The sequence below is a fragment of the Erpetoichthys calabaricus genome, chromosome 10 (assembly GCF_900747795.2).
Source record: "Erpetoichthys calabaricus chromosome 10, fErpCal1.3, whole genome shotgun sequence".
NCBI lineage: Eukaryota > Metazoa > Chordata > Cladistia > Polypteriformes > Polypteridae > Erpetoichthys > Erpetoichthys calabaricus.
Genome location: NC_041403.2, coordinates 5,035,101 through 5,049,879, shown reverse-complemented (window position 1 = coordinate 5,049,879; position 14,779 = coordinate 5,035,101). Strand labels below are relative to the sequence as shown.

Below are 14,779 nucleotides of genomic sequence, written 5' to 3'. Positions count from 1 at the left end.
ACGCGCCTTAGTGTGTGTGTGTCTCTCTCGCTCGCCTGTGTGTGTCTCTCTCTCTCACGCGCCTGCCTGCGTGCGTGCGTGTGTGTCTCTCTCTCGCGTGTGTGCATGTGTGTATGTGTGTTGCTCGCTCGCTCTCTATCTTGCCTGTGTGTGTGTCTCTCTCTCACGTGCCTGTGTGCGTGCATGCGTGTGTGCGTGTGTGTCTTGTTCTCTCTCTCTCTCTCTCTCTGGCTGCACAGGGAATACACAGGGAGAGACTGAACACGTGCGGAAATCATCGGCGCGCACAAACCAAAAGGGAAACTGGCTTGTTCGTATACTGAGTGTGTGGTTGTGAACAGATGCAAAAGTTTGGTGAACTTTTTGCGGTGTTTGGTGAGGTGTTGCATACTGGCACATGAGGCTCAGTCGTGTGTATCCCATGACGCTGGAGGAGGTTAAGAGTTGGCAGGCTCTGTCTTGCTTGCGTGCGTATCCCATGGTCGGGCGACATGGTGGATTATATATAGAAAAGCAGCCGGAACCGAAAAGAACAATGAAAAGTCAACGTGGCTCAGAGGTGCATGTGGACTGTAGCAGAGACGAAAGCGACTGAGGCGGTGTTTGGTGAGGTGCTGTGTGACTCGAGAGCGAGGGTGAACTCGAGAGGAGGGTTAGAGTTGGCGGGCGTGGCTCTGTCTTGCGTGCCATGGTTGGCTACTTAGTGAATTATTGGTGGGCGGGGCTCTGTCTTGCGTCTTGCCTGCCATGGTCAGCTGCTTTAGTGAATTTATATTTTTATATATATATATATATATATATACACACACACACACATACATACATATGTATATCCCTCCGCCAAAGCAACAACGTGAACACGCCATGTATACAGTAACAAACCCTCCCTTGCCCTTGTAACGTATAACACACACAACACAAATAACAATGAATGAATACGGAAATGACAATGATCGTGAACTTGAGTCCGGGTATATTACTGTCCTGAATACAGATGACTGGTCAACAAAGAATGGATGTGCTTGAATCTCCCGGAAAAATGGAACAATCTCACTGTGCTTCCTCGGCATGTGGTGGATAATGACGTCCAACCCCGGGGTCTCTGGAGATAATTGAACTGAAGTAAATCTGGCGGAATGAAAAACAAACTGGATACAAAAGCGCAATGTGAAAAACAGAAGGAAATGGTGGTCCGTTGTTGTAAATTGAAGACTCCGTCTTTCTCCTTCCACTCCTCTCTTTTCCCTCCCGATTGTTTAAATAGTAAAGAGCCGGATGTAATTGATTGTGAACAGGTGCTTTCCATCTTGGGGCTGCAGTCCTTCCCCATTATCCGTTTCCTCTGTATTTACGGGGACAGCATTCACTGACGCACACATTATAAACAGCAAACGGGATGATGGAAACAAAACTGCACTCGGCACAAACACTGAAAACACTATTACTATGTAACCCTGCAACAATGTCTACTATCCACTTTCGGGGTGATGATTGACCTCCAAGGTTATTCCTCTTTTTATTTTATTTTATTGTAGAATCAGCTCTCGACAGCGGCGTACAGTGCATGCATACAGGTGCCGTTCTCATCCCTACCTCTTCATATCTTAGGCCTTCAATCTGCCTGAAGAATGGTTTAAGTGCCAGCTTAAGTGAAAAATTAAGGAAAACATACTAAGTAATTGAAACACAAAAACTGACCTAAATAGTTTTAATGCTAAAAGATGCCGACGAAAGAAGAGAAGAAGCGGGCTGCTAGGGTGGAGAAAAGAAGAGCTGCCCAGGAAGCAGCAAGCGCATCAACCTCTGAGCAAACGAATGCTGAACGTACAGAGAAAGAGGATGAAAGCTATGAAGGCTCAAGTCAAGTGGATTCACTGCATGTTATCGTGCAGTTCACCGTTACTGGTTAGTAAATAATCAATTAAATAACCAGAACGCCTGGAAAAACAGAGCGAAAATTAGGTTGAAAATACTGTTAACGACTTCAAAAAAAAAAATACATATTCCCCATTTTTAGGTTAGGAGCAGGCGCTGATACAGCATACAGAGCATTGCCGCACCCACCACATGATAAACCAACTCACAATCCCAGATTAGGACTTGAGTGCAGCCATGCGGTGGGTGACTCACTAAGCACCACACTAGTTCAGATGGAATGGAACGAGTGTGAGGTTTTTTTATGGTGGCTGGAGTGCCAATATAACTGCTTATTACATTTTAATCAAAATCTACCAAACTTAGTTTGTAATTTCTACATTGACTCCAAAACACAGAAACTGGGAAATAACGACTCACTTAATTAGGTTAAGAGTCCAATGAGAAATGGAAGTTGGTTGGAACAAAAATCTGCAGCCACAGAGGGTCCCCAGGACCGAGTTTGGGAAGCACTGCTCTTGACTCACACACTGGCCCTTGGCGTCTTCCACCCACTCGAGTCAAGCACTGCAACTAACAGCTGACACACACCGTAAACCGCAGAAGACATTGTGACCTTCAACAACAGGAGCTGCTCGACAGCCTCGAGTTACAGGAAATTAATTACACTGACTGAGGGATTCCTTCATCCATCTATCCATCTATTTTTAAACCTACTTAATCCACTTCAGGCTGACTGAAGAGATTTCGACTTCTTACTTGGTTCCACCAGTCACATATGCTGCATGCCATCTGAAAACCAGCTACCTAAGGCTTCCCCCAAGCTGGATAAATAAAGTCTTAAGCTCAAGAAATGTTACATCACAGATGAGCCGATACTTTTTTCCATTGGCTGAAATGGGTCGAGTGTGATTAAGCTAATCAAGTAGTAAGAATTTTGTTCTTTCCATCAGCTTAAAAAGGAGAACCAGAAATCAGCAATACAAAGCACCATAATTTAAAAGAATTGCAAAGGAAAAATGTGGAATTTAAAGGGGGCGTTCTTCATTAGCAACCATTCAGCTGTAGGTTTAGGGTCTCCAATGGAAAGAGAGGGGGGCCCACACGGACACAAATCATCAGTGCAATTATTGACTCTTAATTTTCTTTCAATTCAGATATCTAATCCATCCAGTTTTGACCACTTATCTAGTTTGGGTTGCAGCCCAAGTAAACATGCCCAGACATTTCTTTTCCCCCGCCACCTCCTTCAAATGCTCTAAGGGGATGCCCAAGTGTTTCCAGGCCAGCTGTGAGATTTTGTCTCTTCAGTGTGTCAAAGGTCTTCACCGAGGTCTCCTCCCAGTTGGACATGCCCAAAACACCTCCACAGGGAAGCTACCATGAGGAATCCCAGTCAGGTGCCCAAACCACCTCAACTGGCTCCTTTTGGTGCAGAGGAGCAGCTTCTCTATTGTAAGTGCCCAGAAGGTCACACAGGCATCCCAGCCAGAATCAATGAAGATTTCTTACCCTGCTGTGAAGCAATAATGAAAGGATGGACAGATTGTGGACACTCTCTGACGAGAGAGAGAGAGAGAGGATAGGAGCGGACGCTGATACAGCGCATTGCCGTACCCACCATATGACAAACCAACTCAGGATCCCAGATTAGGACCCGAGTGCAGCCATGCAACGGGTGACACCTCAGCACCACACAAGTTCAGATGAAATAGAACCAGCGTGAGGTTTATTTATGGTGGTTGGAATGCCAATCCTGCCACCAACCCTCAGGTTTGTCTCTACAGGATAGAGGGCTGGATGCAGTGGTCATAGGTCACCAATTAATTAATGGACAGATATTGTTGGCTTCCATTTAAGTTTAATCAGTTTCTACCTTGTTCTCTGTGTGCTTTAACAAAATCTGCATGTCTATGTGTACCAGTTCTATATTAAGTAATTACTAAATAATTTGTACTTGTATTTTAACCGAGAATTACACAATAATGGACCATACAGAAGGCCATGTAGGTTTGGATAGTTTTTTTTTCCTTAATAAATAAAATCATTGCTTAAAAGTTGCAGTGTGTGTTTACTTGGGTTTTCTTTGTCTAATATTTAAATGGGTTTGAGGAACTGAAACATTAAAGTGTGACAAACATGCAAAAAAAAATAAGAAATCAGGAAGGGGGCAAATCCTTTTTCACAGCACTGTAAAGCATCCATATTACTAACCGAGAATGCTAAACCGGATGATGGACGCAGGCACATCCGGCCATGGGCCGTAGCTGCAAAAAGACGTACTGCGCAGGCGCAAAAAGAGTCCGCGAGAGTCGGCTGAGGAGCCGAGAAAGGCGGACAAAAGAGGGCGAGAGAGGCGGATGAGGGTCCGCGAGAGGCGCAGGCGCAAAAAGAGTCCGCGAGAGTCGGCTGAGGAGCCGAGAAAGGCGGACTAAAGAGGGCGACAAAGGCGGATGAGGGGCCGCGAGAGGCGGACAAGACCACAGAAACAAGGAGTGAGCACGCACCGAAAAAAGGAAAAGGCACATATAAAAGTAGTCAAACGCGGGGAAAGCACGAAACACATTGCACACGAAACTAGACACACCAAAAAAAAAGAACATACGAGCGCACAACAGCAAGGCACCCTACAGGCACGGGACGGGACGGGACACACGCCAAGAGGGGGATTCAACAAGCCCATGGAAGACAAAAAAAAACAACACAAAACCACCCCACAGACCCTACAAGCAAGGGACGGGACACACACAAAGAGGGGGATTCAAACAAGACACAGGAACACAAAAAGAAAGAAGACGCTCGCGCAACAACAATCCCCCCCACACATCCATAAGAAGTGACACCCAAAGCCACATATTCTAAAGTGAACGTCGACACCTTCACACTAGGCAGCATAGGTGTCGGCATAGGTGTCAGCATAGGTGGATGTCCTTTCAATAAAGCACTATTAACCGTTCAACTGCAGAAAAGGATACATATTAACAGTGAGTGCGATCCTCCTTATTACTTATCCATATTTCGCATGCTGAGAAAGAAACAAGTCATGAATACACGGTCACGGGTACAAAACGATTCGGAAAGGATAACGGGAACGTGCCCAAATGGACCGACACAATGCACGTAGACGCATTCAGCGCGTGTGTCAAAGTGCTGCATCGAAAGAAGCACGATTTCAAACCGAAAGAGCTCGCGTCTCAGACATACAAAAAAGGGAGCGAAGAGACAGAATAAATGAACAGAGACGTGAACAACGCGCAAATGAACTGACAGAAAAAAAAAAAGCAAGACGCGAAAAGCACCAAGCTCAAATGACCGACATACAAAAACGGACAAGGCTCGATACAAACAATGCACGGCGTAGACTGAAACGGACTTTGCGCAAAGCGGAGGCGAATAAAAAAAAAGAAAAAAATTGCGCGTCACAAATAATGGACATGCTACAAAAAGGCAATCAAGCGCAAAAAGAAAAACATGCCCGTCGCGGACATCAACGCCACACACCTGTTAAACGCTTACGCCAAATGGCTGAAAACGCCTTCAATAAGGAATCCACTATTGAGGAAAATTCTTTGGGATTAATGAATGCCATTTGCGATCATTGTCATTCACTTAACTTCACAGAAGAAACAACTGGCAATACAAATAATGAATTTACACGTTGTTGTCAAAAACGTCAGAGTAGACTGCCTCCTTTACATTCATATCCTGAATATCTAAAGAAGCTTCTAACTAACGATGTGCCTGAAAGTAAACATATCAGGCCACCAAAAGGCAATGGTCCATACTGCTTTCGCATATGTGGACAAATATTGCATCGCATTGGAACAGTGCACCCTGACACAAATCAACAACGCAAATATGCACAAATCTACATCCTAGATCCAGATGAGGCAGTCTATCAACGCATGAACCTTCCTCAAAACAAACAATGCACAGAGCTTATAATGAGAAACGTCACTCATGTCATAAACAATCACCCATTAGCTAAGTCTATAAAAATGCTACATGAAGTTGAAAAGGAGGCAAATACAAAAGCAAATGCAGAAGGTATAGCGGCAACTACAATTGCTTTGGTCTTGATAAAGGACAAAGAACAAGATCCAAGACGATACAATCTGCCCGTCTTTAATGAAGTGGCAATTGTCTTTCAAAGTAAAGATGGGGAGCCTCCATTTCACAGAGATATTGTTCTACATTTACGTCCTGATAAAAACAACACACCTACATTCCAACGCAATGTTGCCTTCTCATGTGTTCGACGTTCATCTAACGTTAGAGTTAAAATTATAAATGATCCATGCCAAGGAAGACTCATTCAAGGACAAGACACCATCTTTACTACTAATGTTATATACAAAGAAATATTCCAATAAAACATTAATATATGCCAAACACTCTATTTGTTATTTCTATGCGCATCATCCAAAGCTGCACACTATTCTATATCTAATTCATACATCTCACTCTTTGTTATGTCCCAACGCCAGGGGTTGGCGAGCGAAGCGAGCAGGGGGCAGAGCCCCCTAGTTGTCTGTCTAATCAACATCGAGTTTACACATCTCTATATTATAAAAAAAAAAATCTTCTGACAAGACGTGAAATTCTGAACAGAGACAGAGAGACGCTTTCACTTCCCGCGACACGGTCAAGTCACGTCATACTGACATCCATTGGAAGCATGTTCCCATGAGACGGTGACCTAGGCAAGGAAAGTAATAGTCAGCCCAGAACAAGTGGAATTGAAAACCTTGCAGGACCAAACGGGGTCAGAAATAAAAGACAAAGTGTAAAAGACACAGTAGAACTTCATAAAGACGTTCAAAAACGTTGGCGCCATATACATGCAGAGCAGGTTACAGATTATGAAAGCAGTGGAATTCGAAAGGCTCAAAAAAACACCCTGGCGCGAAACACACGCAGAGCAAGTTCAGAAATATAACCGTACTAAAATTCAAACGTGTCAAAAAAAAAAACAAAAAAAAAAACGGAACATTATTACTCGGTGAAATAACGGAACAGCAAAAAGAGATAGAATATACGGACAGAGGTGATATTTTGGAAGCATGTAGATATTGTAAGTTTAAGTCGGAGACTTGTACATCGTCTAATTTGTTTTGCCATCAGGGACAAGTACTGCTGCTTCCCAATGAAGAGGCGTTGCCACAAGAATTCAAAAATGTATTGTTTGGTGAAAGTGAAATCCACAAACACTACAGGCCAGATATATGCGTCTTCAATAATCATTTCGCGTTCGCATCATTTAATGCACAAAATGCTGATTTATACAATAATGGACCATACGCTATGAGGATCTGTGGTCCCGCAACAATTACAGCTACGACAAGTTTAATATTGAAAAAAAAAAAAACACAATTTGGTCTGGTGTATCTTTACGATGCAACGTGGAATCGAAACAATTAAACGATCCGACGTAATAGATATTATACAGCCAATAATGGATGCAAACCCATATGTTCAAACGTATCACACTTTACACGAGATTTATCAGCAACACACAGACAAAGACATTTTCTTGGATGTCTATATGAATCTGAAAGATCACAGCTGCATTTATAATAAACCCACATGTGACGAACTGTCAGCGATAATACTTTCAAAAGGTGGAGATATCAAAGACAGAGTAGATATTCGTGTATATCCAAAGGCAAAGCATGATTTGCTATTTATGTCAAATACATCACCACATTCAGATCCTTCACTTTTCCCAGATGGCAAAACAGGATGGTCATACAATATGAAACAAACACATTCAGAAAAACGAATAACACCCACATAATATTTCGGGTCCAAATTAGCGATACGTTCCCACTTCTGTCATCTCAACATCTATCGCAACATTACATTATTAATGCGTACGTAAAAGTCGCAGCTAATCGTCTCTTCGTTATTAAATCGAATCAAGCTAAACTTTAAACATGATCAATGAGAACTTGCATATGTTTTGTTTCAAATTCAAATATCTATAATTCAGACAAATTCAAAATAGGTACAGCAGCAATATTACCATCATCATATCAAGGTAGTCCCAGAGGGGGCTGGGTGGTCTCGTGGCCTGGAACCCCTGCAGATTTTATTTTTTTCTCTCCAGCCATCTGGAGTTTTTTTTGTTTTTTCTGTCCTCCCTGGCCATCGGACCTTACACTTATTCTATGTTAATTAGTGTTGTCTTATTTTAATTCTTACTTTGTCTTTCTCTTTTCTTCAACATGTAAAGCACTTTGAGCTACATTATTTGTATGAAAATGTGCTATAGAAATAAATGTTGCTGTTGTTATCCAAGAGCATTGCAACAGTTCTATCATGATGCAATGGCAATATCCCGAACTATTGGTCAGCCAGATTTATTGATTAGAATGACGTGCAATCCACAATGGCCAGAAATCTGCAGATTCTTGAGAACAATGCCACCTGCTACATCAGCTCTGGATATTCCCACTTTCATAAGTAGATTGTTTTATCAGAAAAGTCTTATTTTTATTGAAACGATATTCACTCACGGCCAGTCATACGTTGCATTATCAAAAGTGAATATAATGCATATGTAACAATTCCCATGAAAAAAATAAATAAATAAAAAAATAAACACTTTAAATTGTATTTCCACAGGACCAAACCCGGGGTTGGCGAGCAAAGCAAGCAGAGGGCAGAGCCCCCTACTTTCACAAAAAGAGGACAAAAAGAAACAAGATAAAGTGAGATACACATGCAAATTCAAAGTAAGCTGCAGGGAGTTAAACAACAGGAGTGGCTGACAGAGGCTTAAGCGGATGGAAACTAAAGTTAATAAGCTGCACAGTCAGTCCATCAGTCAGCAGAGCGGCAGATCAAGAGGAGTACAAAATAAAAGGTCTGATGGTTATAAAATGCCAGAGAGAACGAGAAAGGATTTGAACCTGAACATGGGCCTTTCCAGAATACCGGGACCCCACAGGTCAAACCGGCATTGACGCAGGTACTAGAAAAGTGTGAACACTGGCATCCAAAGATACTGGGTCCCTGAAATGTTAAAACTGGGAAAGCCATGACAGCAGGGCATCTCTCAAGGATGAAATGTGTACCTCAGGATGTCAATAAGAGACTCGGCATGGGGGTTAAAGTCAAGCCAGTGATGGGGTGGTTTGTTTGCTGCCTTTGCCATTTCAGGCCTGTTATCTTCAAAAGACCTTTGAAATGAGAAGCACACTCACCCAGGCAAGAGTGGCTGTGCTGCCTCCCATGTCCTGCATATCAATACAATACCTTTGAACTTGAATACTGTAGACCACTTTAAAAAGAATAAGAGAGGTATCATACTAAAATAAACCAATGAAGGTTGATTTGTGGATCATAAAAAATATCACAGACTTCTGACATCGAAAAGCATCAGAGTGACTGACCCCCAAGTGCACAGCTGGGAAATACCAGTGCATTGTGACTATACTGACACTTTCTTGAAACTTTCTGAGACTGCCACTTTTTCTTTCAAAAGGTGTATATGATAGATAGATAGATAGATAGATAGATAGATAGATAGATAGATAGATAGATAGATAGATAGATAGATAGATAGATAGATAGATAGATAGATAGATAGATACAGTGGAACCTCTAGATACGAGTTTAATTCGTTCCAGCACTGAGCTTGTATAGCGAATTTCTCGTATCTAGAACAAACTTCCCCATTGAAAATAATGGAAATCCAGTTAATCCGTTCTGCACCCCAAATATATTAACATAAAAATCAATTTTCCTAACAAATAACACTGATAAATTATATATACTGTAGTCTACCTTTAATAAATAACACTGGTAAATAATATAACTGATTATTAAAAGAATCAAAACAGGTGTCCAAAGTGCAGTAGAGCATTCAATAAATCTTTAAATAAATAATCCTTAAAACAGTTGTGAAGTGGAGGTTTAAAATACACAAGAATAATAATCCTTTAACACGAGGTTAAAACGTCAAAAGGATGCCGTCTTTAAAAAACAGATGACAATCCCCGGTGCTTCTTTTCTGTTAGCGTCTCACCTGCGGGCTCTGCAACAGGCGAGACACTCTTAATGCAGCTGACCTTCTCTACACCGTCCTGCTTCAGCTGTTTGGCTCGCCTGTTCAGCTCACTGTTCAGCTACACGCGAGCCTGCACTCGCTCGCTCGCTCTCCCGCACTGACTTCCTGCTGCCTGCCTGCCTGCCTGCGCGCGCTCTCTCTCTCTCTCTCTTTTCTTTTCTTTTACTTCTTCTCCCCCTTAACCGGCTCGCGCTTCTCTATATATGCGGGGAGGACATGGCAGCTGCAGCCCATCAGCCACAGGAACAATCATGGATGTGGGCAGTTTCCCACCTGTGCACTTAAGTGAGAAACGCAGACACCGCAGATCGCGGCTCGCAACTGCTACCATGCCCCCTCGCTAAGCCGCGAGCTATACCCACAGCCTGGCTCGTGGCTCGTTACGCGAGCCAATGCTCGCATTTAGATCTGAATTGTTCGCTCATACTTTCCTCGTATTTTGAATTTCTCGTATACAGAGGTGATCGTATCTCGAGGTTCCACTGTAGATAGATAGATAGATAGATAGATAGATAGATATGAAAGGCACTATATAATAGATAGACAGATAGATATGAAAGGCACTATATAATAGATAGATAGATAGATAGATAACTATATAACAGACAGACAGACAGATAATGCTGACAGATCAACTTGAAAGGTACTATATAAATGAGATAAATGAGAGGTAGATAAGATGTTAAAGGCACTATATAATAAACAAAGAGAGAGACGAAAGCCCCTGTATACCAGAGATATATAGATAGATATGAAAGGTGCCATATAAAGATAGGCACATGGATGTGAATGGGAATATATAACAGACAGATTTAGATTAAAAAGGCACCATATTTGGAAGATAGCTGGATAAAAGTCACCACATACGAGACACACGGAGATAAAAGTCACTTTATAAGAGATAGCTAAATACAAAAGGCACTATATAATTGATACATAAAAAAGACATTGTTTTAGAAAAATATGAAAGGTAGTACAGTATGTGATAGGTAGATAGACAGGCATGAAAGGCACTGTATAACATAGAAAAATCTAGATGAAAGGCACTATGTTTAAAAAATAGCTAGATGAAAGACAACACAACAGACAGAAATGAAAGGCACTATATAATACAGAGAGATATGAGAGGCACTATATAATAGATATGTATGAAGGGTTCTATACATATACAGTACCATTCATATCTACTGTATCTAACAGACAGAAGTATGAAAAGCACATATTAAATAGACACAAAGATGAAAGGCACTCTATAAACAGAGACAGATAGATATCTAGGAAAGGCACTATATAACAGACAGATATAAATTAAATATATGACAGAAGAGATGAAAGGCACCACATAGTAGATATGTATGAAAAGCACTACGTTAGACACAGAGATTGAAGGCACTATATAACAAAAACACACAGACAGATTATAAAGATAAAGGAAAGGCACTATATGATAGATAGATAGATAGATAGATAGATAGATAGATAGATAGATAGATAGATAGGGCACTATATAATATACCAATAAAATATAGATCTGAAATGTCTCTTACAGTGACATCCTTACTTTCATGTGCTAATCTAACATGCACCACATTGCCTCTGTCCAGCATCACAGTTAATGTGAGGAACTACCTGACATCGAAAACATTTTTTATTTTTCACTCCATTACCTGAAAACTTGTAGAATACATCAAAATGAATAAAAATCATAATATCCTCAGTCTGTCTTTTGAATTTTTCAGTTTTGTCTGATGATATTTAATTTGTATACTAAGGACAATAATTCAACCCTCACATTACATTTTATCTGTTTGTATGTTCTCAAATCATGCAAAAATGTCTAAACCAATTTCAAAAATTTTCATAAGTAGGTTGCCATGGGTCCAACTTAAAATATAGGATACTAGCCAGAGTATGTGTTGAAGAGCAGTAATAGAATAATTTAAAAATACTTGCAATCTCTTGCCCTCCACGTACTTTCAGCACCTTTCTTCTTCTATATTCACATTTTGTGTGAACTCTTCACCAGCATTCCCTTTCTCGAGTGTGTTCCTGCAAAGCCTGCTTCTAGACTCTGTTTTTATTTTCAAGATGCCTTCCTCTCCTGCTGTCTGGTTTTATACTTTCCATCTTTGAAGCCGACTTGCACTTCACCCTTCTTTGCATCTCCAAAGCCAAACTGACCATGTGTTCATGTGCGAACATTAAATGCGGTAAATATGAGGCTCCTATGTGAACACCCTATGAGCTCTGAGCTACAACTAGGACAGTCCAGAAAACAGAGACATTCCGAATTCTATGAGTTGTAGTGTAATGCTAACCTTAACCCTAACCATAATCCTAACGTTTGTCAACTGTATAAAAAAAATATTCATATAACCTGATCAGCCTGAAATGCCATTTTTGGTCAAACTGAACTTTGAACAAAGTGATACATATTTAATTTGCTCAATATTTACACACAAATTTCAGTTTTTCCTTAATTGCTTTTTTCTGTTTTTAAGACAAAGTAACAAGTCAACAGCAACCTTGTGTTTCTGTGAAAATTCTAACCAGAACCCACATGAACGCACTGAACTAGGAGAGTGAAACATCACAACAGTCCCACATGAACGCACTGAACTAGGAGAGTGAAACATCACAACAGTCCCACATGAACGCACTGAACTAGGAGAGTGAAACATCACAACAGTCCAATAGCCAGTGACACAAACTCAGCATTAAATTAAAGTCTACATTTCACATCAGTGAATCAATGGAAATGGGGGTTAGCAGGGTTGTTGTGTGATGGGGGGACCAACATATAAATTGCACATCTCTCAGAAAGGACTGTGTCCTTGTTTTTGTAATTTAAAATATAGGCTACATGGAAGTTTCAAGTATTTCAATAGGTAGTCGTGATAGGAGGGTCAACACAACAAAAACCAAACATCCGCTTAGATGTTCGTGAAATTCTGTAAGTACAATTCAGTTATCCCAATTTAACTTAATAATTTTGGGAGTTTCAAAAGTTTCAACATGAATTGTAGTTCAATAGAGGGAACAACACAGAGACCAGTTTGGATGTCGTTTCAATGATTCAGTTATTCAACAAGCCACTTAGTTTACTAATGTGGAATTAAAACATCTACTCGGAAAACCACAATAAACCAGAAAACAAAGAACTAGCATTCATGGTGCCAACCCAGCCAGGTATTACCAACACTATGGAATCGCATCATACAAACTGACAACCACTTATAACAGCAGAGAAACTGATAGATTAAGTAGACAAAAGATGAAACTTTTGCATTTTGGCCAGCAGCGACAAAAGGGTCAACATTTAAAAAATATAAATTTTTGTTATCTTACATTAAACCATTATGCAAATATAACCGGGCATGAGCTAGTTTGCCTCATATATACAGGTACATATAAATATATACACACAGGCACAGTTGTAACGCACCAATTAATTATTGATCCATCAATTATCTGAAGCCGAACCCTGTCCTGGTAGAACCCACAGGCTGGCGCAAAGCAAGAACCGACCCTGAACGAGGCGCCAGACAGCAACTCGTCAGACTAGATAATCTACATATTAAAATGATGATACAGGAGTGGGTGAAAGCCACACACACACCAGTCCAAAATACAAGTGCTTGGTACATCGGACAGGTGGGCAACACAAGTAATGAAATAAAGCAACGTCGGAGATGAAGACCCACAACACTAAACACCAAACCGCAAGCCCCCTAGATTCTAGGGTTTGGTCTTGTCACTTGCCTAACTACAGCGATTAAAAACGATTATATATCATATATGTCATTTTACGATTAGTTCTTCTTAATGCAGGCCTCAACTGAAGGTACTTCGTAAACTGTAATGCCGGGCACTATACACGCTGTACATTAACAATCAGTGGGCATAAAGTCCAGCCTTGCGAATTCACTCTCTTCCAGTATGATGGCATTAATGCAAATTATGTTTCAGGAAGCAGCTGACGGTACAAGGTTGAAACCCGACGCCAACAAGGAAATGTTATGGCATTGCACTCGATTAAACAAACGCCATGTCGAGTGGGACAAAAAAAAAATGCCCTCGTTCGAATCCCTTCACCACTGTCACAGCCGTCCGTGTATTCCAAGTCACTTACCCACACGACGAGGCTGTCACAGAGCACGGTCTTATTCGCATCCATCGCCCTTCTCTGCTGACGCCGGAGGAACACTTGACTGCAGAGTACGGTGTCGCCCGCCCTCTTGCCTTTCACCTCACCTGACAAGGTTGTGCATTTTCTCTCAGCGTAATACACTTAAGCAAACCTTCTTTGTTAACCGTTTGCAGCGCGTACACAAGCACAGACAAACTGCGCACTAGCCCTCCGTGAATACAGAAGCACCTTACGCGAACATTGAACTTCATTTGTCTCATGTGACGATTGATTGGTGAACAAAACGGAAGGCGGGTCAAACAGCTTACGGTTTGTCCAATAAGTGTCATTCTAGCTAGTTATTGGCCCCCCGGGCGTGAGATCCTACCAATGAGAACCTCCGTCAGTCTCACAATCCTTTGCCAGTTTGCCTAAGTGTTTCCAAGGCAACCGACGGGCACGCTCAAGTGTACATTTGGTTCGTGAGGCGGGGTTCGATGGCAAGGTTTCCCGCCAACGCCGACTGCTTCACAGACGAATAAGGTTAGAATTTTCCTTGTAGTTTTCTAAAGGCACACGCATGTAATCTAATGTTTTTATTTTATTTTTTTCTTCTTCAACACATTGTGATCCCTAACTCTGTGCGGGGCTTGGAAATTCAAACATAAAACTTTCAAAGTAATTCAAGCTAAAGGGTGACG

General features: G+C 41.3%; 1 protein-coding gene across 1 annotated transcript in view; it reads right to left on the bottom strand.

Moving 5' to 3' along the window:
• Nucleotides 1–14,346, bottom strand: part of hook1 (hook microtubule-tethering protein 1) — a 197,464-nt gene extending 183,118 nt beyond the window's left edge. Inside the window, exon 1 of the mRNA XM_028810785.2 lies at nt 14,082–14,346. Coding sequence (XP_028666618.1) covers nt 14,082–14,126 — 45 coding nt within the window. The 5' untranslated portion in view covers nt 14,127–14,346. The remainder of the gene's footprint in view (nt 1–14,081) is intronic.
• Between the last annotated feature and the right edge of the window lie 433 nt (nt 14,347–14,779).